The sequence below is a fragment of the Anguilla anguilla genome, chromosome 17 (genome assembly GCF_013347855.1).
Source record: "Anguilla anguilla isolate fAngAng1 chromosome 17, fAngAng1.pri, whole genome shotgun sequence".
NCBI classification, from domain to species: domain Eukaryota; kingdom Metazoa; phylum Chordata; class Actinopteri; order Anguilliformes; family Anguillidae; genus Anguilla; species Anguilla anguilla.
The window spans coordinates 24,576,031-24,602,174 of NC_049217.1; the positions used below are offsets into that span (position 1 = coordinate 24,576,031).

The 26,144-nt window shown below is 48.5% G+C and overlaps 3 protein-coding genes across 14 annotated transcripts in view; 2 read left to right on the forward strand and 1 right to left on the reverse strand.

Moving 5' to 3' along the window:
• On the forward strand, positions 1-19,285 carry exoc7 (exocyst complex component 7). Of its 7 annotated transcripts, XM_035397509.1 has the most exons (22): positions 1-200; positions 865-930; positions 1,667-1,851; positions 2,123-2,228; positions 2,363-2,585; positions 3,886-4,053; positions 4,839-4,850; positions 7,047-7,139; positions 7,745-7,813; positions 8,768-8,913; positions 9,356-9,508; positions 10,550-10,648; positions 11,148-11,210; positions 11,802-11,868; positions 13,501-13,539; positions 14,185-14,250; positions 15,537-15,657; positions 16,751-16,846; positions 17,213-17,276; positions 17,565-17,606; positions 17,791-17,924; positions 18,976-19,285. In XM_035397509.1, exons 1-22 carry the CDS (start codon positions 141-143, stop codon positions 19,076-19,078), a joined length of 2,175 nt encoding a protein of 724 aa, XP_035253400.1. In that variant the 5' UTR covers positions 1-140; the 3' UTR covers positions 19,079-19,285. The 7 variants fall into 7 exon arrangements, with proteins under 7 accessions (XP_035253400.1, XP_035253393.1, XP_035253395.1 ...); XM_035397502.1 differs by lacking the exon at positions 7,745-7,813; XM_035397504.1 differs by lacking the exons at positions 7,745-7,813; positions 13,501-13,539.
• On the reverse strand, positions 19,150-25,900 carry LOC118216398 (5-hydroxytryptamine receptor 3A-like). 4 transcript variants are annotated; one of them, XM_035397511.1, is made up of 11 exons: positions 25,812-25,850; positions 25,417-25,484; positions 25,207-25,229; positions 24,909-25,054; positions 24,573-24,617; positions 23,538-23,644; positions 23,026-23,195; positions 22,449-22,564; positions 21,718-21,928; positions 20,286-20,450; positions 19,150-19,927 (listed from the first exon to the last, which is right to left on the reverse strand). In XM_035397511.1, exons 5-11 carry the CDS (start codon positions 24,573-24,575, stop codon positions 19,680-19,682), a joined length of 1,020 nt encoding a protein of 339 aa, XP_035253402.1. In that variant the 5' UTR covers positions 24,576-24,617; positions 24,909-25,054; positions 25,207-25,229; positions 25,417-25,484; positions 25,812-25,850; the 3' UTR covers positions 19,150-19,679. The 4 variants fall into 4 exon arrangements, with proteins under 4 accessions (XP_035253402.1, XP_035253403.1, XP_035253404.1 ...); XM_035397512.1 differs by having other exon boundaries at positions 23,538-23,649; XM_035397513.1 differs by having other exon boundaries at positions 23,538-23,652.
• sb:cb1081 (sterile alpha motif domain-containing protein 9-like) overlaps positions 24,681-26,144 on the forward strand; it is an 8,672-nt gene continuing 7,208 nt past the window's right edge. For 2 of the 3 annotated variants that reach the window (XM_035397499.1, XM_035397497.1), the window contains exon 1: positions 25,889-26,008. The gene's annotated coding sequence lies outside the window, so the exon portion shown is untranslated. Of the gene's footprint in view, positions 24,840-25,888; positions 26,009-26,144 lie in introns of those variants that run through there. The other variant, XM_035397501.1, reaches the window with a different exon arrangement.

Below are 26,144 nucleotides of genomic sequence, written 5' to 3' on the forward strand. Positions count from 1 at the left end.
AGGAAGCAACTTCTTCACCTTTATTTTTGCGATTGTAGTTAGCAGCTCCACCCTCCGCAACACAAATAACCAACTAAACAAAAATACTATAGTTAGCATCAGCCTACTATACACAGGTATTAAAGAGAACCTCTGTCAGGATGATTCCAACGGAGGACGCGTCCGCGCGGAAAAGAGAGATTGAAGAGAAATTAAAACAGGTAAGGTTCGTTAGCTAATTGTGTAGAATAGCACACGGAGACAGGTAACGTCTTGTTATGTCTTATGTTAGGGGCAGCTAATCAGATGCTACCGCTAGCTTACTCATTCTCAAAGAAAGAGACACTAGAGATCGTGAGTAACTAGCCTACAGGACAAAGCGTGTTGTAATGCCTGGCTAACCAGCTAAGCAGTTAGCTGGCTACGTAGCAAGCTACGCTGTTCATTGAAACAGGCTGACAGCCGGTGGAATCATACACCTGGGCCTGCCAACAGCACTAACGTTAAGGTTACTCGTAAGAAAATACTGCTTGAATGGGTAATTATGGTTCCACAAGATAACTTGGTTTAGTACAGATTGTTATTGGCTATGCGGATCAATTGAATGGCAGACTAACTAACGTTAACTAGTTATAAAATATTACTGACTTGTTATTAGTTGTTAATTGTTAAAAGGCATTTTAAACCTAAATATGAACACTTGGTGTCCTATGATGTACCTGCTTCTGCGTTGTCACCTAATTTAGCATGTACCAAATAGACTGAACGGTTAGTAATGTAAGCTAACTAAGTTTACATGGATTTATCTAGCTGAACTAGCGTAAAACAAAAGCACAGTATAAACTACGTGCTGTGAAAGTTGTTATGGTGCTCGTGTTTCCACAGGAACAAGATACGCTGTCGTTCATCCGAGAGAATTTGGAGAAGAGTGACCAGTTAACTAAAGGCATGGTGAGCGCTGTCTCTAACGAAAATCCGCGTCTAACAGACACCCACAGTGTACAATATCATGAAAACGTATTTGCCCCCTTCCTGATTTCCTCTCTTATTTCATAACGCTGAATTGTATCAGGTCTTTAGACATGTGAATGTAATATTAGACAAAATGAACATGAGTAAACACAAGACACACACATTATTTCATTTATTTGATGAAAAAAGTTATCATGGATGAAATGGGTGTTTTTCATTAAATAAATGAAATAATATATTTATTTGTGTTTACTCATTTTCCTTTTGTCCAATGATACATTTTGTCTAAAGGTCTGAAAGCGTTCTATGTGAGAAATATACAATGACAGAGGAAATCAGGAAGGGGGCTAATACTTTCTTTCAGCACTGTTTGTCACGTCCGTTTCTGTGTAGCTATATCTTGGATATAAATGTGGAAATAAATGATGGAGCGATTCCATGACTTACCGTGAGGCTTAAGCATGTTAATGTACTGATTAGAAGCTTCTAATAATGGTTCTTTTAGACACCAGGAATGGCACATGTTGCTATGCATTTGGGAGCCATTGTTGCATCCACTGAGAAGCAGCTGATTATTATTTTTTTTTTAGTTTTAAGAAATAAAATTATTTGCATACAGAAAATAAAACCCTCCAGTAAAAATAAAAAAAAGCTGCATTTAAGGTGAGTTTTCGCAGTTGTGGAGATGGAGATTGACTGACTGTTGAACCTGCAGGTGTCCATCCTGTCATCCTTCGAGAGCCGGCTGGTGCAGCTGGAGAACTCCATCATTCCCGTGCACAAGCAGACAGAGAACCTGCAGCGTCTGCAGGAGAACGTGGACAAGACCCTGTCCTGCCTGGACCACGTCATCAGCTACTACCACGTGGCCAAGGACACAGACAAGATCATCAAGGAGGGGTGAGAGAGGGAGAGAGAGAGGGAGGGAGGGAGGGAGGGTGGGGGAAGGAGGCGGAAGACTAGAAAGAAGGTGTGAGCGGCGAGTAAGGAGTGAGATGGAACGGAGAATGGTGAAGAGAGGTGGATGAGGGTGAGAGGAGGGTTGAGAAGGACGGTTAGGGTTAGGGTTGGCTGTGGAGAGAAACCTCAGGGAGTACTGTGATGTAGAATGATGACTGTGTGACTTTGTGTGTGTGTTTTTGTGTGCGTGTGTGTGTGGGGGGCATTTCAGACCTGCAGGCAGGCTGGATGAGTATCTAGCCTGCATTGCCAAGATCCAGAAGGCAGTGGAGTACTTCCAGGACAACAATCCAGACAGCCCAGAACTCAACACAGTGGTAATGCACACACTTTCTTTTTTCTCCCTTTTTTTCTTTATCTCTGCCTCACTCTTCTTAATTTTGAGATGACTCGTATATCTGCAGGGCTTTCTCTGATATGCTGCATGCGTGTTTTGCGTGGAATTTCCCAGAAAGCGCGTTTCGAAAAGGGGAAAGAGCTGCTGGAGGCGGAGTTCCGGGGCCTGCTTACGCGCTACAGCAAGCCCGTCCCCCCTGTGCTCATCCTGGACGCCATCGGCGTGGACGAGGAGCTGGAGGTGCAGGAGGAGGTGACGCTCGAGCACCTCCCCGAGGCCGTGCTGCAGGACATCATCTGCATCTCCGGCTGGCTTGTGGAGTACGGCCGTAACCAGGGTAACCCCCCCCCCCCCCCCCCCCCCATTCACTTCAGTTCAGATTGGCTTTGTGAGAACTGATGTCACCTATCCAAAGGTGTTGGAGGAAGAGGGATGTGTGATTAAACCTGCAGGTATGGGTGGAGCAGTAGACCTGTGTGTGTGTGTGTGTGTCTGTGTATATGTGTACCTTTGTGTGTATTAGATTATGTATGTGTGTGCACGTTTGTATGTGTGCACTCGCGTGCATGCGTGTGTCTGTCTGTGTGTGTGTGCGCGCGCGTGCGCATGCACGTTCATGTGTGTGCAGTCACATAGTGGCTGACTGTGAGGGATTGTTCAGTGTAGTTTTGACAGGGCAGGGCAGTGAGGAGGAACAGGAAGCTCAGTCAGACAGGAAATGTGGATCTCAGAGGAAAACACAGTCCTTAGACAGAGACCTGCCAGTGGACACCCTCATGGCCCTGACTAAGATGGCCGCCCGCTGGAGGGGCGGCAGGGGGAAATCCACGTCCTTAGACAGACAGCTGCTGCTAGCATCCCCCCAGTCCCATGGCAGAGGCAGGGTCCTGGAGCACATGAGTAAGTGGGACACAGTCAGCCAGGTGGCAAAGGGCACCTTAGACCGACAAACAAGTCCCCAGGGCCTTTGAGAATAAAACACATCCCCCTAAAACATCCAAGAATTAGATGTGTTAGAGATTTGAATGTGCCCATTGAAGCTTCCATGTCCTTTTCCCTGGCCTCTTCCCTTGGAAGGAATTCTGCAAAATAATATTCTATTCTAGAAATATTCACAAATTCCAAAGTAACTGGGTGTGTCCCCTCTCTGGCCTCCTGTTTTTGAGTGATCTCTTGTCTTTCATTCCTCTCTTTCATGATTGTTCTTCTCCTGCAGTCTGTGCAAACCCTTTGTCTCCATTTCTCTCTCCCTCTTTCAAATTCAAGTGCACTTTATTTGCATGGTAAGAAAATGCATGTTGCAAGAGCAGGATACATGGATGATAGCATATAGAAGAAGGAACAAGAAACTCCTTCCACCTGCTCGCTTGCTGTACATAACCAGAATTTGACAAGCAAAATGCTCTCTCTGCTCTTCTCCCTCTCCCTCTCTCTGCTCCTGTCTCTACTCCTCTCCCTCTCTCTGCTCCTCTCCCTCTCTCTCTCTCTGCACCTCTCCCTCTCCTTCTCTCTGCTCTATCTGCTCCTCTCCCCCTCCCCCTCTGCTCCTCTCCCTCTCCCTCTCTCTGCTCCTCTCCCTCTCCCTCTCCCTCTCTCTGCTCCTCTCCCTCTCCCTCTCTCTGCTCCTCTCTCCGCAGACTTCATGACGGTGTACTTCCAGGTGCGCTCGTCCCAGCTGGACCGCTCCATTAAGGGTCTGAAAGAGCACTTTCGCAAGAACAGCGCCTCCTCCGGGATCCTCTACTCCCCCGCCGTGCCCAACAAGCGCAAGGACACACCCACCAAGAAGGCTCCCAAGAGACCAGGTCAGAGGGAGCCCCGCCCTCACCGGCTGTCCCACCAATTAGCCGCCTCACTCCAATCTCACTTGCAAGCTGTCAATCAAAAAACCACCCTTTGGCACCGACACACCCACACTAACCACAACTGCCACATCGGACCTAAACCGAACAACCAGCGGTTAGCGTAAGCGTGTGTGTGCGTGTCTGCCTGTGTAAATGTGTATGTGAGCGAGTGTGCGTACTTGACTGAGGTCTAATAAGTGTTTGAAATACTTTAACTCTTTACATGCTGGTCAAGTTTTAAAACGCTTCTGTAGAAAGAATAGTAATTATAAGTATTCTATATAATATTATCAATATTGATGAAAGTTGATTTTTCTTTTTAAACTGCAGAAATTTAACTGGTGTCTAAAAGGGTTGAAGTTTTTCAAATGTTATGATTTGTGTGTGTGTGTGTGTGTGTGTATGCATGCGTGTGTGTGTGTGTGTGTGTGTGTGTGTGTGTGTGTGTGTGTGTGCGCGTATGCGTGTGTGTGTGTGTGTGTGTGTGTATGCATGCATGCGTGTGTGTGTGCATGCGTGTGTGTGTATGTGTGCGCGCGTGTGTGTGTGTGTTTCCCTGAGTTTCTGTACTTCACAAGTGAGACCCAATTCCACACCTTTATCACGGCGTTTCTTTGTTAAAAAAACTTCTTCCGTCTGCCCCTGTGTCACTTAACCTCCTGGGTTTCTAATCGTCCTGTTCTCTCTCTCTCTCCTTGTTTTTATTTGCGTGTTCACTCTTGACGATGGCCCTCCCCTCGCTCTAGTCTACATTCCAGGTAAAGACTCGGCTTTTTAGTGTGCCACGCCCCATCGCTTGCTTCTGTTCACTGTGACGCCACGGCAACGGCCTTAGTGCTCAGCCCTGCAGGCACTGTGTGTCTGTTCCAGTGGCGTTTCCCATCGCCCCGATGGAGAACTCGCCGGATTCTTTACGCCAGATATTAAACTGGCTGATAAACGAGCCATTTATTTTGCCGGTCCTCTTTAGCCGAAAAAGTGTGGTTCGGCTCTAACCGAGAACTGCTCCCTGTCTGCGCAGTGGCCAGTCATGTGACCATAAGAGCCAGTTCTCTGAGGTTTCCTATTATTAGATATATTTAATAAGCCTCTGCAGACAGCACAAGTAAAACGAAAATCCGAGCGGGAAAAGTGTTGCCCATTGTTTCAGGACGAAGCTATACCTTGAGTTACGGGCTGGAAGATGTGTGGAATGGAAGAGTGCACCGTGACGAATAAAGTTAGGCTTTCTCTTCCTGGTTCCACTGCGCAGCCCGCCCGGTGCCCCACAGTCACGCCCACATATCGGTCCTACATTTACAGCATATGTTTCACACTTCAGAAGTGGCTTGGTCAGTGGCTTGGTCACGTCTCAGCTCCATCTCCATTAGTCTCAAGCGGACGCTCGCCTGTCGCTGAGTGCTAGTTATTGATGGTGTCTGCCACCACATTGAGGGATGAAAACTTTAATGGCCGATTACAGGACAGGAAATGCACTGTACGCTGTGACCGTAGACACACCCTAGAGATGATTAGATAGTTTGTTTCATGAGGGTAGATCTCTAAACATTGTTCCTCTGCTCTGTTCCTCTTGTGGTCTGAAGCGTTGAGCTGAAGTATCTGTTCCCAACATCGTGGCTGTAGTGCTGCGTGCTGGTTGTGAGGATAGCGTGTCATGCACACGGCTGTTAAGCTTGCCCTGTTGCCTGCACGTAGAGCGTGGCTGCAGGGCTGCAGGGCTGCATGGCTGCATAGCTGCATGGCTGCAGGGCTGCAGGGCTGCAGGGCTGTTGAAGCTCACCGCCACTCTGCACAGCAGAGCTCGGACTCCTTAGTCTGTCAGAGAGCGAGCGCGGAATGCTCAGCGTCTCTGTTCAGTGGTCCGTGAACATTCCATTCCAGCCGCAGCCATCGCTGTACCCATTCAAACCGGCATGCGTGTTACCCATGGACTAACCAGATGGTCACCTCCGTCCTGCCAGCCTGCCTTCTTCCGTTTCTCTTAGCGACCAGAGGCTCTGGTTAGCGACGGGAGCTTCCGGCGGCGCGCCGGCTGGTAGCATTGCGCGGCAGCGGGGTCCGCATTACCGGAAGGGAAACCAGTTCCGCTTTGAGGAATAACGGAGCGGGCCGTCTGATTGGTCTGCGGTGATGTCTGCGGTGCGGCCTCTGCCCGTCACAAGGCAGGAAGGGTCTGATGTCACAAAGCTCTTCAGGAGTGTTCTTGGCAGGCACTTGGCAGAGGTGTTCCGTTGCATGAAGGTCACCTGACACTGCAGCTTCTGCAGATTTCATTTGATTTTCAACCCAGTGGTTGAAGTTGCCGCACCGACTGCTTTACTAACATACTAACTGTACGCTCAAATTGTTAACCCTGCTCTGTGATACGTGCTTCTGATCGTCTTCCTGTACAACTGACACGAGCGTATTCAGCACTTCTAGTTATGAACCCTAAACTGTGCCGTTTTTTTTTTCTGAAAGGAAGGATTACTGCAGATGAATGACTGTAATAACAGCGCTGTACATTAATGCATTGTGTAATTCTGTTTGTTTTTTTTTTGTTTTGTTTGGCTGTATTGTGTATTGATAATTAACCTGTGCTCTTTGTGTGCTGTGCCTGTTGTGGAGCGGAGTCCGGCGTAGCCGTTTGGTGTTGTGCTGTGTGGTGTGGCCGCGGTGTCGTACGGTTTCTGTTGTGTCCGTGTGCTGGGGCTGCTGCTCCAGCACCCTGCCTCTCGCCGCGCTGTGGTGGGTGGCGGTTGTGTCGGTGGCGGAACGGCAGTGGCGGTGGACGTTCTTCACTCACTTCCTAGCTCTGCTGTCTTCTTCCTGTTATTTTTTTTTTCTCTCTCTCTCTCCCCCTGCCTTGTCCGGGGCTATTTCCTCTCTCTCCCCTGCAACCCCACCCCCACCCTGTCGGGCGTACTACCCCACTTCCTGTTGGGTCTGTCTCTCCTTCTCTGCGGGATGCTAAGGAACGATCCGCAAGGCTCAGAACCTTCTGAAACAGTACTCACAGCACGGGCTGGATGGGAGAAAGGGGGGTTCTAACCTCACTCCTTTGGAAGGTAACTCCTCCTCTTCTCTGCGCTATTTTCGGTGTCTCCGCCCCCCTCCCCCCTCCCCCCTCCCCCCTCCCCTCCTCTCAGCCTCTCGGTATGCGGGTGTCACTCACATCCCTCAGACTCGCAGGGCTGTGTTTGGCCAGGCCGGAACTGACGTTTCCTCACAGAAGCTTTTGGTGGTACGCTATTCTCCCGCGCGGGTTTCGTGAATGTTTTCATCGGCGGACCGGAGGACTTTGTCCTCTCGGTTGTAGAGGAGCTCGGCTCATTAGCTTGCGTTGATTCTTTCCACTTTAAAACCCCTCAGTCTCTGTGGAACCTTCTTTGACCGGCTTGTGGAAACGTAGGACCTCGATTAGCAGCGAGCAAACCCCAAAGCTTCTGTGACGGCCGTAGTTCCAGCGGAAAAAAAGCCGGGTTGTGTAAAGCAGCGTACACTCGACTAACTTCCACACACCAGGGTCCCCCCCTCCCCCCCACCGGGGCCCCTCGCTGCTTCCCCTGCTGGGTGCTTGGTGGCCGGTGTGTCTCCGTCAGGAAAATCCCAGGTCGACCCCTTGGCCCAGACAATGACCCAGATTTAACCCTGGTCATGTGACACCCACTAGGTCACGATCATGACCTCAGAGTCAAACACCTCACTGATGCCCTGGGTGAGAAGCAGGGGGCATCCGCAGGTGAGTACAGGCAAGGAGAAGCCATGGTAACGGGGCGCCTTGGTGTTGATTGGGTTACAGGGGAAGCTCAGCTACCATCAGTAGACTACAATAATTATTTAGTCTAGCCTGTTCACAAACAGTCTGTAATCAGACCTGTTTCTTCCTTTAATTGGTGTGTGTCTTTGTTACATAGTATTCCATTACAGTTTTATTATCTCCATATTAAACTGCTGGAAATATATGTTGGTAAAATGTACATAGAAAGCATCGCCAGTTGGTGCTGAATGGTAGTCCACTGTGCATACTGGTATTATACTGGTTTACACTGAAAAATGGCCAGTGTATGCTGGTATTATACTGGTTTACACTGCGGAAAGGCCGGTGCATGCTGGCATTCGATACTGTTTTGTCCTAGTTTTAACAAAGTATATGGTACAGTGATCTGTCTCAGTCCAGATATGAAAAGGCACAGCTTAAAGGACAATTAACATGACACTGCAATTCTGTACGTGTATATCTCAGAAATGAAAGATGCATTTACATGTATGCTATTGTAATAGATCACTGCTGCTGAAGCATAGTGAGATTAAAGTGAGATCCCAGTCTACAGTGGTGTTCATTGTAGACTGGGATCAGTAGACCAGGCCCACATTGATCTCTGTCTCCATACTGGTAACAGTGATTGGTAGGTGTGGTGTGTATTGCACGGTGGAGGGGAGTTAAAGGTTGGGATGAGGTGTAAAGGGGTTTAATGTTGTGAGATTAGTGTTTATTTAGATAAATATTAATAAAGCTGTATGATAATGCAAGAGGTTGCGTTAGTTGAATTGTGAGGTAAACTAAAATAATGAGGGTAGCTATGGGTGCAGAAATGGATAGTGGAGGTGAGGTGGGGGGCAGATGTGATAAAAGCCCAAAAGGGGGAGGTCAGACGCAGTTTCTGTCTGACCCCCCTGTGCGGGTGCCCCCCAGGGAAGGACGACGTGCTGGACATCGAGATCGACTCGTACATCCACTGCATCAGCGCCTTCGTGAAGCTGGCCCACAGCGAGTACGCCCTTCTGACAGAGATCATCCCCGAGCACCACCAGAAGAAGACCTTCGACTCGCTCATCCAGGTCAGGGGTCAGCGTGGGGTCAGCGGGGGGTCAGCGTGGGGGTCAGCGGGGGGTCAGCGTGGGGTCAGCGGGGGGTCAGTGTGGGGTCAGCCGAGGGCGGAGCAGCAGCGCACGGCGTTCGCTGTTTTCTCTCGGGACGTTTCGCAGGGGTCCAGGCGGAGGGTGACTTGCGTCTGCTCAGTGCCAATGCTCCATTTTCTTTAGCAGCCGGGAGTTTGGGAACACTTCAGTGTACTGGGACGTATTGATATGCTCATAACTCACGTTAGTCGCATTTCTTTAATAAATGATGGAAACTGTCTACGATGCCAGGGAGTGAGCTGGGGGAGGAGGAAGAGGAGGGTGAGGAGGATGCCTGTCATGTGGAGGGAGGGTGAGGGTGCCTGTCATGCCTGTTGGTGTCCCCCAGTTGACCCCAGGCCTGTGGGCTGTCTTCCTGCAGGGGGCGCTGGACAACCTGATGCTGGAAGGCGATGACATTGTGTCGGCGGCGCGGCGGGCCATCATGCGACACGACTACTCGGCCGTGCTCACCATCTTCCCCATCCTGCGGCACCTGAAGCAGACCAAGGCTGATTTTGACTCTGTGCTTCAGGTATGGGCGGGGCTTAGTCAACTCTCTGTCCAGGTATGGGCAGGGTTATGTCAACTCTGTGTCCAGGTATGGGCGGGGCTTAGTCAACTCTGTGTCCAGGTGTGGGTGGGGCTTAGTCAACTCTGTGTCCAGGTATGGGCAGGGTTATGTCAACTCTGTGTCCAGGTATGGGTGGGGCTTAGTCAACTCTGTGTCCAGGTGTGGGTGGGGCTTAGTCAACTCTGTGTCCAGGTGTGGGTGGGGCTTAGTCAACTCTGTGTCCAGGTATGGGTGGGGCTAGGTCAACTCTGTGTCTAGTCATGGGCGGGGCTTAATGAACTCTGTGTCCAGGTATGGGCGGGGCTAAGTCAACTCTGTGTCTAGTTATGGGCGGGGCTTAGTGAACTCTGTGTCCAGGTATGGGCGGGGCTAAGTCAACTCTGTGTCTAGTTATGGGCGGGGCTTAGTGAACTCTGTGTCCAGGTATGGGCGGGGCTAAGTCAACTCTGTGTCTAGTTATGGGTGGGGCTAGGTCAACTCTGTGTCCAGGTATGGGCGGGGCTAAATCAACTCTGTGTCTAGTTATGGGCGGGGCTTAGTGAACTCTGTGTCCAGGTATGAGCGGAACTAAGACATCTGCACTCCATGTACGGGTGGGGCTGTGTCAACTGTGTCTAGTTATGGGCAGGGCTTTGTGAATTCTGTGTCCAGCCATGGGTGGGCTAAGTTGGCACTGCTTCAGGTATGGGTTGTTCCAAGTCAAATATCCAGGTACGGGTGGATTTGAAGGAGAATCGTCACCCCCGTCACAGAACGTTCCATCTGTGGAAATCCTCGGCAGTCATGGAGGAATCGATCAGCAGTGGGGGAAATCTAGAACCGGGAAAGATTGTGCTGGATGTAGAGATGGATGCCTCTTATCTTACGCATGAGGTCAAAAAAAGAGCATGGCGATTAGCATGGACGTTGTTAAAATCATAATAAAGTGATCCCAGTGAAAGCTGTGAAATAGTCTGTCTGTGAAAAAAGCAAAATACCACGAAACTGTGATATGGTTTCCAGGGAACGGCCGCCAGCACCAAGAACAAGCTGCCCACCCTCATCACCTCCATGGAGACCATCGGAGCCAAAGCTCTGGAGGAATTTGCCGACAGCATTAAGGTGGGTCTCCCCTCGGACTGTGTGCCACGAGAAGCGCTGGCCACTCTGTGTCTGTTCCACGATTCTGTGACGCACTGTGTCATTACGGGTCCTTAGTGTGCAGAAGGAGACGTGTATTTCATTTCTGTGATGAGATTGGCTTTAATCCTCTGTAATGGAAAGAGCACCTTATTTTGAATTCAGTCGCTCCTGTTTTTGGGTTTAAAGGTATGTTTATTTTGGTATTTTCTGTCCCTGGCGTGTGGGTGAGAGGTTTTGTGTTATTTGAACTGACCCCTGTCTAACATCTGAGGCCTGTCCAACCTGCACATACTGTATTTTGATCGTGAACTACTAGTACATGGCTTTCGGTTTACGGATGTGATGTGAATAAGTCTCACCCTTTTCATGAATATGCATTTGAGGTCCTCCATTTGTTTTGGTCATGTTTCTGTAGATGATGTGCTCCAAAGAAAGTGTTCTTTTTGATCAGATCGTCTGATTTCTGATTTCCTTGCAGAATGATCCTGACAAGGAATACAACATGCCCAAGGATGGAACAGTTCATGAACTCACCAGTAATGTAAGATCCCTCACACACACACTCGCACACGTATGGCAGGATGTGACTGTGCTTTGTGTATAGTGGTTTGAGAGGCAGTAGCCTGGATGAGACTCTGTGCTTTGTGTGTAGTGGTTTGAGAGGGAGTAGCCTGGATGTGACTCTGTGCTTTGTGTGTAGTGGTTTGAGAGGGAGTAGTCTGGATGTGACTCTGCTTTGTCTGTTGTGGTTTGAGAGGGAGTAGTCTGGATGTGACTCTGTGCTTTGTGTGTAGTGGTTTGAGAGGGAGTAGTCTGGATGTGACTGTGCTTTGTGTGTAGTGGTTTGAGAGGCAGTAGTCTGGATGTGACTGCTTTGTGTGTAGTGGTTTGAGAGGGAGTAGTCTGGATGTGACTCTGCTTTGTCTGTTGTGGTTTGGGAGGGAGTAGCCTGGATGTGACTCTGAGCTTTTTCTGTTGTGGTTTGAGAGGGAGTAGTCTGGATGTGACTCTGAGCTTTTTCTGTTGTGGTTTGGGAGGGAGTAGTCTGGATGTGACTCTGCTTTGTGTGTTGTGGTTTGGGAGGGAGTAGCCTGGATGTGTCTCTGAGCTTTGTGTGCTCTTGCCCCTCCAGGCCATCCTATTCCTGCAGCAGCTGCTGGACTTCCAGGAGACGGCCGGAGCCATGCTGGCCTCCCAAGGTAGCTGGGCTGTGTTCTGTTTCCCAATCCTAGGAACCTCCTCCAGCACAGACCCTCAGTACCACTGACCACCTCCAGCACAGACCCACAGTACCACTGACCACATCCAGCACAGACCCTCAGTACCACTGACCACCTCCAGCACAGACCCTCAGTACCACTGACCACCTCCAGCACAGACCCACAGTATCTCTGACCTCCTCCTGCATAGACCCACAATATCTCTGACTACCTCCAGCACAGGTGCTCAGTATCACTGACCACCCCCAGCACAGACCTGCAGTACCACTGACCAGCTCCAGTACAGATCCACTTTATCACTGACCACCTACCGCACACACCCTCAGTACCACTGACCACCTCCAGCACAGACCCACGGTAGTGCTATTTTCTGCCTTATGGTGCTATATTCTGCCATTCTGTTCTGACTCCGCTGTAGGCAAAACTACACTGTAGGCAGTGTGTACCTCTCAGATGCACTGCAGCCGCACTAGTTTTATTAATACATATTCACAACAATACTTTATTTTAAGACAGCCCTTATCCTGTGAGGCAATCTCATGGACGGTGTTTGGAGGGTTTTGAAATGTCCACTCCACAATAAAATCAGCCCCATGTCCTTCCAGTAAGCGTGTGCATCACAGTTGTTTGTTACTAGTGAAAACGGCACCCACTGGTGTTCATGGAAGTCCATCCCCTTGCCCCCCAATCCCGTACCTGTGTTCCGTCAGTGTGGGCCGTGAGCCCTGGTTTCTCTTCTCCTGCTCTCTCCGTTTCCTCTCTGTTAGTTCAGCTTGTGGGCCACCAGGGGGAGCCCTCTCATCACTAGCCTGCAGTCAGTGACTTCATTTGCTTCTGTCAAGGCTCAAATTCAGTTACAAGTGTTAGAGTTATGTTTCTTTCCTTTTTCTTTGCCAAATAATTTGGTGAGTTAATTTTGGCTGCTCTAGAATTTAAAAAAAACAAAACAACTAAACACCTGTATTCATTATGTATATCACACTTATGTTGACTTAAGTTGAGTTATGAGTTATGGTAATGAGTGAATCCAGACCCGAGTCTCTTTCTTCCATTAGTGACCCCTGTGGTCAGTGCCAGTTGTGGTCTTTGAAGTCAAATGCACAGATTCAGCTATTAGCAATAAGTGCCAGAATCTGTCCATTTCAACAGGCTGATCTTTGAACAGTAGCCTTTATAAAATGACATTAAAAGACTCTACTGTTATTTTGCGGAGTCTCCGAAGTTTAAGAGCAGATATATTGTCACCGTCCGTTCCTCTGTCTGTGCTGAAATGGCCCCCCTCTGTCCCAGCGCTGTCTTCTCCCTGCTCTCCGCCTTGCCTTGGCAACCCCCCCGCCCCCCCCAACCCCCCACAGCATGCTCTGTCCTCCTCTCCTGAACGCGCACCTCTGCCCTTGTGACTGACCCCCTGTGTACCACGCACTCCTCTCTCCCTTTGCTTTACCACCCCCCCCGCTCCTCACACCTTCCTCTCCTCCCCCTCTTCCTCCTGCTCACTCCCTCAATCTCAGGCTGTGGTGGCTGTGCTGATTCTGTACTAATCAGACTTTCTAACCTGTTTTGCAATCTTCCTCTTTTCCCCCCTCTTCCTCTCTGGCCTCTGACTTGTAGTCCTTGGCGACACTTACAATATTCCCTTAGACCCCAGAGGTAAGCGTGTCCCCTTTGTTTGAAGGTGGGGACTTAAGGAGGGAGGGGCGGTGGTGGTGTGGGGGGAATGGGGCGGGGAGGGGGGTTGAGGGGCAGGGGTGGCTGTATGTGGGTGAGAGAACTTCACTAATGCTAAACGGATTTAACTCCACTCATCAACACAGCCATCTTCTCAATGTTACAATGTCCTGGGCCTTTTTTTTTTCTCCCCTAAAGCGAATTTTTAAATTATTTTTTGTGTTTGTTACTGTATTAGGAATGAGTGGTGAGGTAAATGTCATGGTTGTATTTTAGATCCATCATGTGTGTCTCTAGGGCAATGGGTTGGTTTTCGAAGAAGGTTTCAAGTTCTAACAAGAAAAGCGGTGTTGCCTTCTGTAAATGTTTGAGGTTGCTCAACATTTTGCAGTCAGCAATATGATGTGCGATTCCCTCCTACTTGACATTAATTAGAGTCTTATTTTAGGAATTGGGACCACATGGGTTAATAGCCAGCTTAGTCTTTAGAAAAAGTTCTAGATTTTAACCTCAGGGAATATTAATTTGCGTTAGTGTAATTTTAACGGGACTGATAAGAATGGTGAGTTATGGTTAATTAGGCATAACCGCACGACTGGACTCACCATTTTGTGTTGTTTTTTACAGAGACCAGTTCGTCGGCTAGCAGCTACAGCTCGGAGTTCAGCCGCAGACTGCTCAGCACATACATCTGTAAGGCCATTATTATTTTTACAAGTGCTTTTTAAATACTGTGTTATTTTCAAAAAGTCAACTGTGAACAGCGGTGTCAGCAGATCAACAGGTGGCCAGTGGCAAGCCTCTCTCTGTTCTTTCACACAGTCTCTCTCTCTCTCTCTCTCGCCGTCTCCATTCCTTCTTTCTTCCCCCTTCTCCTTTGCCACTTGTCTTCCTCTGTGTTCCAAGTAAGGCTGCATTAGGCACTTCAGAACTCTCTCCTGTCCTTCAGTTAATGTGTTGCCTATGAAACGTCGCAGCAATTTGATTGGTTAAAACCCGCCGGTGTTTATTTCAGCACTTAGCAGCCCATTAATTGTGTTGTGAAGTCTTGCTCAGCCAGTACAAGGCAAGACATTTTCAGACCTCTCAGGTTCTGGGTCTAGAGTACAGGTTGCTGTGGTAACTGGGGGAAAATAAAGGTGGCATCATTGGGATTTGTAACCTAGGAGACTGCTCTACACAGGTGAGTGAGTTCTGTGGTATAGAGAATTGCTAATGATTGGCTGTAGTGTATCGTTATGGATGCTGTGTGCTGTTTGAGGTGTAGGGTTGCAAGAGTGACCGTTTGGTTGACCAGTTTTCATTGGGCGAGTTGCTCTGTGTGAACCTGGCTTGTGTTGAGTCTAGCTGGCCTGTGTATCTTAAAGTGTAATCTCACACGTGCACATCCTGTCGGGACCAGAGGTATGTCAGATATGTGATAAACCAGATGAGAGAACCCAATGAAATGTAAGCATGGCAACAAAAACTGTTTGAAATATCCAATGTGTAATTCATTAAACGCAGTAAAACATTTTGGAAATACTTTACGCGGTTATCAGACATAAATTATACACATTCAACTTCAAAACTCATTTTAACTTTCTCCATTTACCTTTCTCAACACAACTTGGCACCGAGCCGCAGAGTATTCCGGGACTGTGCGGTTTGACCTACCCTACATGGTTTGGAACTCGAGGCTGTGTTTCTTATCTTCTTTGCCAAGCTTTTTATGTGTTAACACAGTGGAAAGATGTGGTTTCCGCTCGCTGAGTGATTTGTATGGGTTCGATTTAAGTACAGTGGAAATGGCTTTCTGCGAATACAGTTCACATTGGTGTGGTAGCTATAACAGGAACAGTTCATTCTGGGTGCTGGTCTATTAAGTGAATGGGTCAGGACGACCACTTGCTTTGTTAGAGGTGTTGAGGTTGGGCTTTGTCTGTTTGCTGGGTGGTTTGCTTTGAGTGTCAGACCCAAGCCCTGTTCTCACCTGCCAGGTAAGGTTCTGGGGAACCTGCAGCTGAACCTCCTCAGCAAGTCCAAAGTGTACGAGGACTCTGCTCTGAGCGCCATCTTCCTCCTCAACAACTACAACTACATCCTCAAGTCCCTGGAGAAGTACGTGCTCCCCGGTCCCAATCAGGACAGGGAAGACATCCACCTAATTGGCAGGAAATGCACTCTGTGCACCTCAGTCATTAGACGCAGTGACTCTGTTTTTGGTACAGACACACTGACATTGTGCTCAGTACAGACACACTGACACTGTGCTCAGTACAGACACACTGGTCCTGGTTTCACAGCAGAGGCACACTGACCCGGCCCTTAGCACAGACACACTGACCCCGCCCTCAGCACAGACACACTGACCCCGCCCTCAGCACAGACACACTGACCCCGCCCTTAGCACAGACACACTGACCCCGCCCTCAGCACAGACACACTGACCCCGCCCTCAGCACAGACACACTGACCCCGCCCTTAGCACAGACACACTGACCCCGCCCTCAGCACAGACACACTGACCCCGCCCTTAGCACAGACACACTGACCCCGCCCTTAGCACAGATACACTGACCCCGCCCTTAGCACAGACACACTGACCCCGCCCTCAGCACAGACACACTGACCCCGCCCTCAGCACAGACACACTGACCCCGCCCTCAGCACAGACACACTGACTCTGCCCTTAGCACAGACACACTGACCCCGCCCTTAGCACAGACACACTGACCCCGCCCTCAGCACAGACACACTGACCCCGCCCTCAGCACAGACACACTGACCCTGCCGACCCCGCCCTCAGCACAGACACACTGACCCGGCCCTTAGCACAGACACACTGACCCCGCCCTCAGCACAGACACACTGACCCCGCCCTTAGCACAGACACACTGACCCCGCCCTTAGCACAGATACACTGACCCCGCCCTTAGCACAGACACACTGACCCCGCCCTCAGCACAGACACACTGACCCCGCCCTCAGCACAGACACACTGACCCCGCCCTCAGCACAGACACACTGACTCTGCCCTTAGCACAGACACACTGACCCCGCCCTTAGCACAGACACACTGACCCCGCCCTCAGCACAGACACACTGACCCCGCCCTCAGCACAGACACACTGACCCTGCCGACCCCGCCCTCAGCACAGACACACTGACCCGGCCCTTAGCACAGACACATTGACCCCGCCCTGTGTTGCAGGTCGGAGCTGATTCAGCTGGTGGGCGTGACAAACAGAAAGGCTGAGGTGTCTTACAGAGAGCTGATGGAGCAGCAGATGCAGGTGTACCAGCGCAGGTGAGCAAGACGCGCCCAGCCCGTCGCTAAACAACACACAAGCTCTGAACCTCTCACACTGCTCAGGTCCTGACAATAGTTAAGCTTGTCTATTTCTGGGAGTGTGTGATTATTATTATTCTGTGCAGTCATTGCTCAAATAATTAGCACCTGTGTATGTTTGAGTCAGATATGTTCATTGACATTTACTGATGCCGCGTTTAATCTGTTGGTGTGCGTGCGTGCGTGCGTGCGTGCGTGTGTGTGTGCATGTTTGTGTGTGTATGTGTGTGTGTGTGTGTGCGCGTGCGTGCATGTGTGTGTGTGTGCATGTTTGTGTGTGTGTGCGCGTGCGTGCGTGTGTGTGTGTGTGAATGTGCCTTGCAGCTGGCTGAAGGTGACGGAGTATGTGACGGACAGGAACATGCCCACGTTTCAGCCTGGCACCAAGGTGGGCGTGTGGAAATAAATAACACACTAAAAACTGCCCCTCAGCCATATGCATTCTAAGGGTCTGACGGTTATTTTATTGTGCAGTTATGTCTTCACCGTGACTGCAGCGCTTTAATAAAATGGTAGCAATGATGCCATGTACAGAGCGTTTTTCAAACTATAGCAGTACTACCCATAGATAGAGTTGAGTGGGGCAGGGGTTTCTGTTTCCCATGTACAGACATGATAGCACATATGTGTTCTAATATATATTTATCATAATATTTGTCTTTTCCACCTGCTGTAGCTGAAGGATAAGGAACGTCAGATGATCAAGGAGAAGTTCAAGGTGCGATAAGATTCGTCTCTGAACCCTTGTTTGAAAGTTGACGCGTCTGCTTTGTCGCTGTCAGCACGCGCGATGTTTACTGGGGCTGGATCAGCGCCCGGCGTCCCGTTGCATTTCTGAGACGCGGCGCGCGACCGCGCGTTCGCCCCCGTGACCTTTGACCTGTGTCCTCCCGCGACCGCAGGGCTTCAACGACGGCCTGGAGGAGCTGTGTAAGATTCAGAAGGTGTGGGCCATCCCAGACAAGGAGCAGCGAGACGCCATCCGCCAGGCCCAGAGGAAGGTGGTGTCCGACGCCTACAGGTCCTTCCTGAGCAGGTGAGCCGCTCTGCGGAGCTCTGCGACCCTCACCTTATCAACCTGTGGAGGACTGTGTGTGGAGGACGTGTGTGTAGGACTGCTGGCATTGCGCAGGAACATGCCCACGTTTCAGCCTGGCACCAAGGTGGGCGTGTGGAAATAAATAACACACTAAACACCCTTCAGCCACATGCATTCTAAGGGTCTGACAGTTATTTCTTATGCAGTTATGTCTTCACCGTGACTGCAGCACTTTAATAAAATGATAGCAATGATGCCATGTAGAGAGCGCTTTTCAAACTATAGCAGTACCACCCATAGATAGAGTTGAGTGGGGCGGGGGTTTCTGTTTCCCATGTACAGACATGATAGCACCTATGTGTGGTGTCTGATGCCTACAGGTCCTTTCTGAACAGGTGAGTCATTCCTTCAGGTTCCATTAAGCTCTACAGAGCTCTGTAGGCCTTACCTTAGTTACCTGTGGAGGACTGCTAGCGTTGCACAGCAGGTAGACCTCCTCAGCCCCCGAGAGAAGAGGTGAAGCATTTCAGATCTGGGCAGGCCGTTGGGACGCCAGACCGTGTCTTCGGCTTCATCACTGGCCTGTGCTCGTCCCGCCCTGCGTTTTTCCCCAGCAATCCCAGAACCTCGACAAACAAACACAGCTCCTCGCTCGCCTCTCGTTCATTCGTCCTGGCGTTCAGCGGACGCCCTTGCCCATACGATCTATTTACACAGAGTGGCTATTTACACACAGGCCATTTACCCGGCTGGGCATGCACCGAAGCAGTTTGGGTTAACTGCCGGTGCCTAAGGGTGCGGCAGCAGTGCCCCAGCTGGGAGTGTGCAAGCCCAGTTCCCCTCATCACTCCGCCACGGGATAGGGCTTCTGGGAACGCACAGCGCTCCAGGAACTACACTTCCTGAACCGATGGTGCGCTAAAAATAAAATTGGGCGTCAAACGCCCCCCCCCATCCCGTTCAGGTGAATGAGAGGAGCTGAGAGGACGAAGTGAAGGGACACGCGTTTGACGACTGTCACTCATTTTGTTTATTTATATTTGCACAGATATGGCAACATATCCTTTACCAAGAACCCAGATAAATACTGCAAGTACAGACCGGAACACGTGGAGGAGATGATCGAGAAACTGTTTGACACGTCGGCCTGAGAGCAAGCCACACCCCCCCCCCCCCCCCCCCCCCCAGGCCTCATCCATGAACTCCGCCCCTTTTTTCGTACTCGAAGATTGCTGAATTACATTCTTGGGGTCTGGTGTTTTTTTTTGTTTTGTTCCCCCCCCCCCCCCAATAAAAACTGTATATATTACTTTCCATTGTTGCTAGGACCGTGCTAATCTAATAAAATAATTGATGGACTCAAAGTGCATAAAATGTCTCTCTATCATTTGGATGAGCTGAGAAGAGAGTTGGGGAAGTGTGTTCTCAGTGGATAATCCAGTGGAAGTTTCAGTTGCTGAGCCAACGCTTAGCAGCTTCACGTGTCTCTTGCTTACTGCTGGCAGTGTGTGCTCATCATCTTCGGTGAAATTCGAGTGTTTGGAAATCTGGCAGGAATTAGCAAGGTGGAGCGTTAAGTCTTTAAGACTTTTTGCAAACCAGAATATAATTTAATGTGGTGAGGTTTCTCTGGGGCTTAAAATATTCTTAATATGGCAACACAAACACATTTCTATAGACAAAATGCAAAGAAAACCAAAAGAGAAGACTAAATAGCTTGCGTCATGTTCAGGTGACAGTTTTTCCCCCTGGTTAAAATTCCAAGTTGTCCACCGCGCACATGTAATAATTGCTCATGTACACCATGACCATTGCATACACGATGTAGAACAGCACGTAGATCCAGAAGCAGATTTTGTCCAGCTTGTTGGCGAGGGTCTTTCGGCTGTGTGCCAGCCGATCTTGTGCGGTCACGCCCTCCAGGTAGTTGGCCACTCTCTGGAGAGCTGCGTCTTCCGCCTTCGGGTCCGTCCCGGTGCCGGGCGCCTCCGGCTCGGAGTCTGAATGGTGAATCACAGTTCACATTTTTACATTTTACATATGGTGCGCATGGGGTTTAAAAAAAACAAAAATCTGAAATCATACCCGATATAACCAATTCATGAGATGAGGCATAAATACACTTTACATGTACAAAGAAATATATCGGTTTTGGCTAAACTGAAAAGGGGCACAAAATAAATCTCAAACATTTATCTGCAAAGCAGTATAACCTTTATTTTTCATATCGAGCTTCATATTAATCGTTGTATTAATCTCATTTTCTTGAACTGGCAGCCGGAGATATTTATTTTCTGGGTACTGAGTTGAGGGGAGGGGGCCGACACCCTTCCTTTGTCCCGTAAGCGACCCGTTTACCTGCAGCGTTTGGGCTGTCCTCCGTGTCGGACGGCTTGTCCCTCCGGGAGCACCAGCAGGGGGGGCTGAGCGGGACGAAGGAGCCGTCGTCCCCCAGGCGGGTCAGCAGCATTGACAGGATCATGCTGATCACCAGGCAGATCAGACACACGCAGAAATGGTACCCTGCCAGGGCACCAGAGGGCCACGTCAGAACGGCAGGGGAACCACGCAACACGAATACGAATCTCGGTAATGTACCTGTGTCCCTGTACTGTTCCTGTGTGAACAAGTACTGCAAATCTCGGTAATGTTCCTGTGTCCCTGTACTGTTCCTGTGTGAACACGTACTGCAAATCTCAGTAATGTTCCTGTATAAACGAGTAACACAAATCTCAGTAATGTTCCTGTGTGAACACGTAATGCAAATATCAGTATGGTTCCTGTGAAAACGCACAGCGCAAATCTCAGTAATGTTCCTGTCTAAACGAGTAACACAAATCTCAGTAATGTTCCTGTGAAAATGCACAGCACAAATCTCAGTGATGTTCCTGTGTAAACACGCAGGATGAATCTTCCTGTCTGAACGAGTAACACAAATCTCAATAATGTTCCTATTTATGACCAGCCTATCTAAAAGCTATTTACTTATAAGTGACCTTATGTTGTTGAAATCAGGGCTAAGCACCATTATCAAAAGATTCATGCTTTTAGCCTCTTTCTAACAAGACCAAACTTGAATATATGTTAGGTAGTAATTCAGCTCAGCTGTTGAATACCTCTACAACAGACGGTCTATCGTCCTGTACGTTTTCATTCCAAACCTAACAAAGCACACCTCGTTCAAAAGCTAAAGATCTCGTCGAACTGCAAATTAGTAGAATCAGGAGATTGATTAGTAGATCAGCAGATTGACATTCAAATTTAGAATGAAAAAGGAAAGCATGGTCCTTATTCTGTGGCCACTCTGGGCCCTGCCACCCCATAAATAGCTTTGTGTTCTGGTGTCTTTTCAGGGACAATTACACTCTCCAGGAAAGGAGACAGCGTAGATTGTCCATAGATTAGGGCCTCAGTGTGACTTCATTGGCCAAGGACCTTTCCTTTGATGTTTGTGGAGGAGAGGGGGAGAGACAGACAGCCTCTTGCAGTCATATCAACCAGAGCAGGCTGCTTAGTAACAGTGCAATATTGTATGGACCGTGAACACATTTGTCCTACTCAATTAGCATTAGATACCTGACAGTAATGTAAAACAAAGGCGGGGTTTGATTTACACTCTGGCTTTTGGGGGGGTTGGGGGGGGGGGGGGGTCTGTGAGATCACGCAATGGGGGGGGGGGGGTTATTCTCCTGTAATTCAAACCCTGCACAAATTTTGCGTGCGTGTGTGTGTCTGCACGTGTGTGCATGTGCATGCGCATGTGCATGCGTGCGTGTAGAAGGGCTCTCACGGATCAGAGGGCTGCAGAGGCTGTCCCCGGGCAAGATGTCGGAGAGGATGATGAGGAACATGATGAAGCTGAGGACTAGCGTGACCTTGAAGGAGTTGCGCTCCCCGCCGCCCAGAGGCAGGGAGAAGCTGGCGACGTCCGCCAGCATGATCAGAATGCTGGGGAGGATGAGCGTCACCATGGGGTTAAACGACCTGGTGCTCAACGTCACCTGTAGGTTCAGAGGTGACAGGGGTTCGAATCTGGGGTGTACAAGGGTCACCGTCATTTCCACCACAGCAATGTAATTTCCCTTTAAAAAGTCTGTATGAGAGATTGTTTAGGTGGTTGCCAAGGAACTAGACAGTGGCAACGGAGCACATGTCTGATATGGAGATGTACATTTTCATGTACAGCTATTGAAGAATGAATAGAATGAAGGTAAATATTGCTTGAACATGCTGTACCTTCATGGAAGTTTGTAAGAGGATGGATTTTTAAGTTAAATGAGTGTATTTTGCATGCATCATATGCTAGCTATCAAATCAAAGCTAATATGTCAAGCTACCTTGAAGTTTTTCACAAAATACTGTAGAAATGTAATTTCCAACACAGTCATTTCCACCACACTTCCCTCTGTGGTGGAAAAGACAAGAGTGTGGTGGAAATGGGAAAGGCATTGTGTTAACACATAAACCCGAGCTATCTATGTTGATGGGGCACAAATGTGGACTGATGGTGCTGGTGATTACCCAGAGGTACGTGTAGCCCTTCTTGTCTCTGATGTTGTCCACTGAATCCGTGCGCCAGTCTCCTCGTTCGATGCCTTTCGGGTATATCTTCCCTATGTTAATTATGCTGCCACATCCTGCAAGAGCAAAGGTTATTCAATATTAACCCTTCCGCTGTTGCTGCTTTTTCATTCCCTGGTAGAAAGATCTGTGCTCCTGCCCACTACTAATTCTGGGTGTCTGGCCAATATTACCATGACTGGATTTGTGGAGGTTTAGGCTGGGGTGTGCAGATGAGTGTATTGAGACTGATAGTTCATAAAATGAGTGGTATAAATAAAACTTTGATTGATTGGTGGGATCTGTGCTTCGGAGTGATATCGGCACAAACCCCACCCTGCATTTCTTTCAAGCAGGGTGGACGATCTTGTGTACGATTTAGAACCAACAAGGAATTACAGTTATCGTTTTAGGAACATTAGTTTTAGAACTTCAGTAATTAGTTTAGTCCGATTTTTTCAGTAGAGATGAGGTGCAGAAAATCTGTGTGTGTTTGTTCTGATGATTTATATTTGAGAACGGACATTTTGTTGCTCACCCATTGAGTTTCTTCCATCCAGGTAAACGGGGCAGGAGTCCGTGGTGAACGGGTAGGAGTAGAGGTTGATGTCACAGCCCACGACAATGCTCATGAGAACCTGGTGTATAACGGTGCCATTGCTGAACACCAGCAGATCTTTGGAGTCGTGCTCCAACGTCGAACTCACCCTGAAAAAACCAGGGGGTGCCAGAGAGACAAGCGCACACCTTCACTTCAGGCATTTACCATTTTGTCGTTTGTCCTTAAATTCGACTCGCAGTTAAATTCGGGTGTTAATTGTTTTCTTCACAGCAGCAGCTTGAGGGCAACTTCATCAGTCACCAAAATTAACGGGCAAAACCCCCCAAGAAAAGAGTTGCTCCATTTCATTATGAAATGAAGGAAAAATTGTTATTAAAGAAAAGATAAATCTTTAACAAGATTGCGATTTTAAGATGGGGGGGGGGGGATGCAGAGCTGGTGATTGTGCCCCCAGCTCCTCTGCAGAAGGAGAGTCGACGCAGACTCACGCGTTCTTCACCGACAGGTGTGGAGTCCACACCTTCTTGGCAGGCAGCATCACCTGGTCATGTGGGTACTCCGACATGTTCCAGGCCAGGACTGGGTCCTCCCAAATCTGTCCCACTCAAGATAAAGCATCATGCAGTCGCACTTGCCCACTAAGCCAACATCTACGCTCCGTCCATTTAATGTGTTATCTCAGAATCTCATCACGCTTGGTTTACCACCCACAAATTAAAACATCGGCCGAACGACTGAAATATTGGCACACTGTAATTGAAGGAAATTTGTCATTTGTACTTTACTTTCTCAGCAGTGTTTTCTTTCATTGTTCTCCCTCTTTGAAGTGTCTGTTCTGCCCGTAAGGCTGTCTGATTGGTTCAGTATATTCTGTTAGCGTGAGGGAGCAGATAAGGGCGTGTCCTTTCGGAGGTGGTTTTGCTGTGTTTCGAGTGCTGCCGTTCAGTCCGCTAGCTCTGCCTTCCCCTACTTGCATCAGAAGATTGAGCGTTATATCCAGTCGGGGCATGAAGACGGCAGGCGTCCAACTGAATGTTGGAGTCTCTGTTGTGTGACGAGACCGTTGAATGAGACGAGGACAGTCCCTCCAACTGAAACCCAACTGTCCTGGATGGAGCTTTGGGCTAATTGAGCTCTGTTGCTAAGGCTCTGCAGGGCCACCGGCACCATTTGGCGCTGGCCTGGTTAGGATTTGTTACCAGACCACAGGGCACATCCAAACACAGGATCATTGCCTTGACAGGGTGAGTCACCCATTTTCCCCCTAGTATGTGCCTTTCTCAGGGGAAAAAACAGCTGGGCCTTTATGGTATTCGAACAAGGAAATGTGCAGTCACTGTGCCCTGCACAGTTACAATATTTGTCATATTTCTTTGTATGTGCGTTATTGTTTTCCAATTTTCCCCCATAGAAGTCAAAAGAAAAATTTCATGTAAGATTAATTTACCGCTCATTAATTGCTAATCTTAATGGAGGCATTTGTGTGGGACGATGGACGGCCGTTATTCTCTGAGTATACTTACCATCTGCACTTTGAGAGTGCTGGTGAAAAGAAGCTTCTTGGTGTTCTGCCGATAAAACATTAACTATTAACAGAAATCGCAGTCACAAATGATCAAACACTGGCTGCACAAATATTACAACTGCCACCACCACAGCCAAGAATAACAACAAATCAGCTACAACAGCCACAGAACCCAGCAGCAGCTACTCAAACAGCAAATCCTCAGTGATCATCACCAATATGAAAACAACCAATCAACAGCCAACCACAAGTGTAACATCGAAAGGTAAAAAAGACAAATATATTAAAATCTTATACATCTAAATAACACAATACACCTGAACACGACACTCACAACATCCACTGTTTGGTAAATGATGTGCTTCAGGAAAACATCCACGGTGCAGTTTTCAGTCTGCGGCTGGCTGAGGATGTCCTGGTCTATGAGTTTTTGGGAAAGGCATCTCCTGGTCACACAGGGGGGGCTGGTCGCTACGCAGACTGTGTGTAACGGAAAGGGTCCCGGCATTACTCCTGAATCCCCCCTGCTCTTCCTCACATTTGCCAACATTCACATTTAGATGAAGGGCGTATAATGCATATTGAAAGCCGCTCATTATGACTCAAGTGTTAAAATGTAATTAATACTCAACTGAAGTACTGTTGATGACAGTCACTGAAATCAGAAGAAAAAGTAAGAATTCAAAAATTAAAAAAAAAATCTTCAAATCTTTCCTAACTTTAAGGGCCAAACATTACAGTCCTACTCCATTAGCTGTCTTCCAACTTGGATATTGAGCTGAAAAGTGTTTAAATGGCAGAACCCACAGGTTCCTGCAGTGATAAAAAGAAGCCATTTGCACCTGTCAGGTGGAGGAGGGTGAGGAAACCAGTCAGGAACCCCAGGCTACCTGCTGCCATCCTGGTACTTCTGCAGTGAACAAGATAGAGGTATTAACAGAGTAACAGAGCAGCTTAAAAGGTGGAGGGCTGGGGATGACCACCAAGTCAATACTGATGCTAATCATAGGTTAGGTCTCCCCTATGCATCTGATCGTGACACTTACTACAATTATTTGCTAGTGCACTTACTAATATCGATAGTATTTAATTACTCTACGTAATTGAAAGGTACAAAAAAGATGGTTTGTTAGCATTGACAAATTTTAGTTTTTAAAAATACAGTTAAAATTCTGTTGATCTTTTTTTATGAAGCATATACAGTATAAATGCACCATGTTCTAAAAGGTTTATTTACCGTCAGGTGAACTGTTGCTGTCTCTTCTTTGAACCCGACCTCTGTAGTCTGTTAAAATTTCACTTTGCTACCCACAGCTTCGCAGTTTGGAAGTCCAGTCTGTGACTCCTGGAGGAGGCAAGGCAGATTCTCAGCTCTGACTCCTCGTCCGTCTTTGCAGAGGGAGGGTCTGGAGTCCTCTGCTCTCTTTAGATGGGGTATTTCTTGTGCTTTGGACGTCTCTCACCTGCTGGTCTTCTTTAAAAGGGATGCTGCCATCTCTGTGCACGATATTATCTCCACCAGAAACAAAAGAAAGTATCCTCTTGCGTGTAAAATGAGGGTATTCTTTTA

Excerpts from the sequence above, each read along its gene's own strand:
- exoc7 (XM_035397509.1), top strand. The coding sequence starts at position 141 with ATGATTCCAACGGAGGACGCGTCCGCGCGGAAAAGAGAGATTGAAGAG. Across the intron at positions 201-864 it reads TTGAAGAGAAATTAAAACAG|GAACAAGATACGCTGTCGTT; the intron begins GTAAGGTTCGTT and ends GTGTTTCCACAG. Across the intron at positions 11,869-13,500 it reads AGCCATGCTGGCCTCCCAAG|TCCTTGGCGACACTTACAAT; the intron begins GTAGCTGGGCTG and ends TCTGACTTGTAG.
- LOC118216398 (XM_035397510.1), bottom strand. The coding sequence starts at position 25,474 with ATGGCAGCAGGTAGCCTGGGGTTCCTGACTGGTTTCCTCACCCTCCTC. Across the intron at positions 25,055-25,416 it reads CACCCTCCTCCACCTGACAG|TCTGCGTAGCGACCAGCCCC; the intron begins GTGCAAATGGCT and ends CGTTACACACAG. Across the intron at positions 22,565-23,025 it reads GGATGGAAGAAACTCAATGG|GATGTGGCAGCATAATTAAC; the intron begins GTGAGCAACAAA and ends TTGCTCTTGCAG.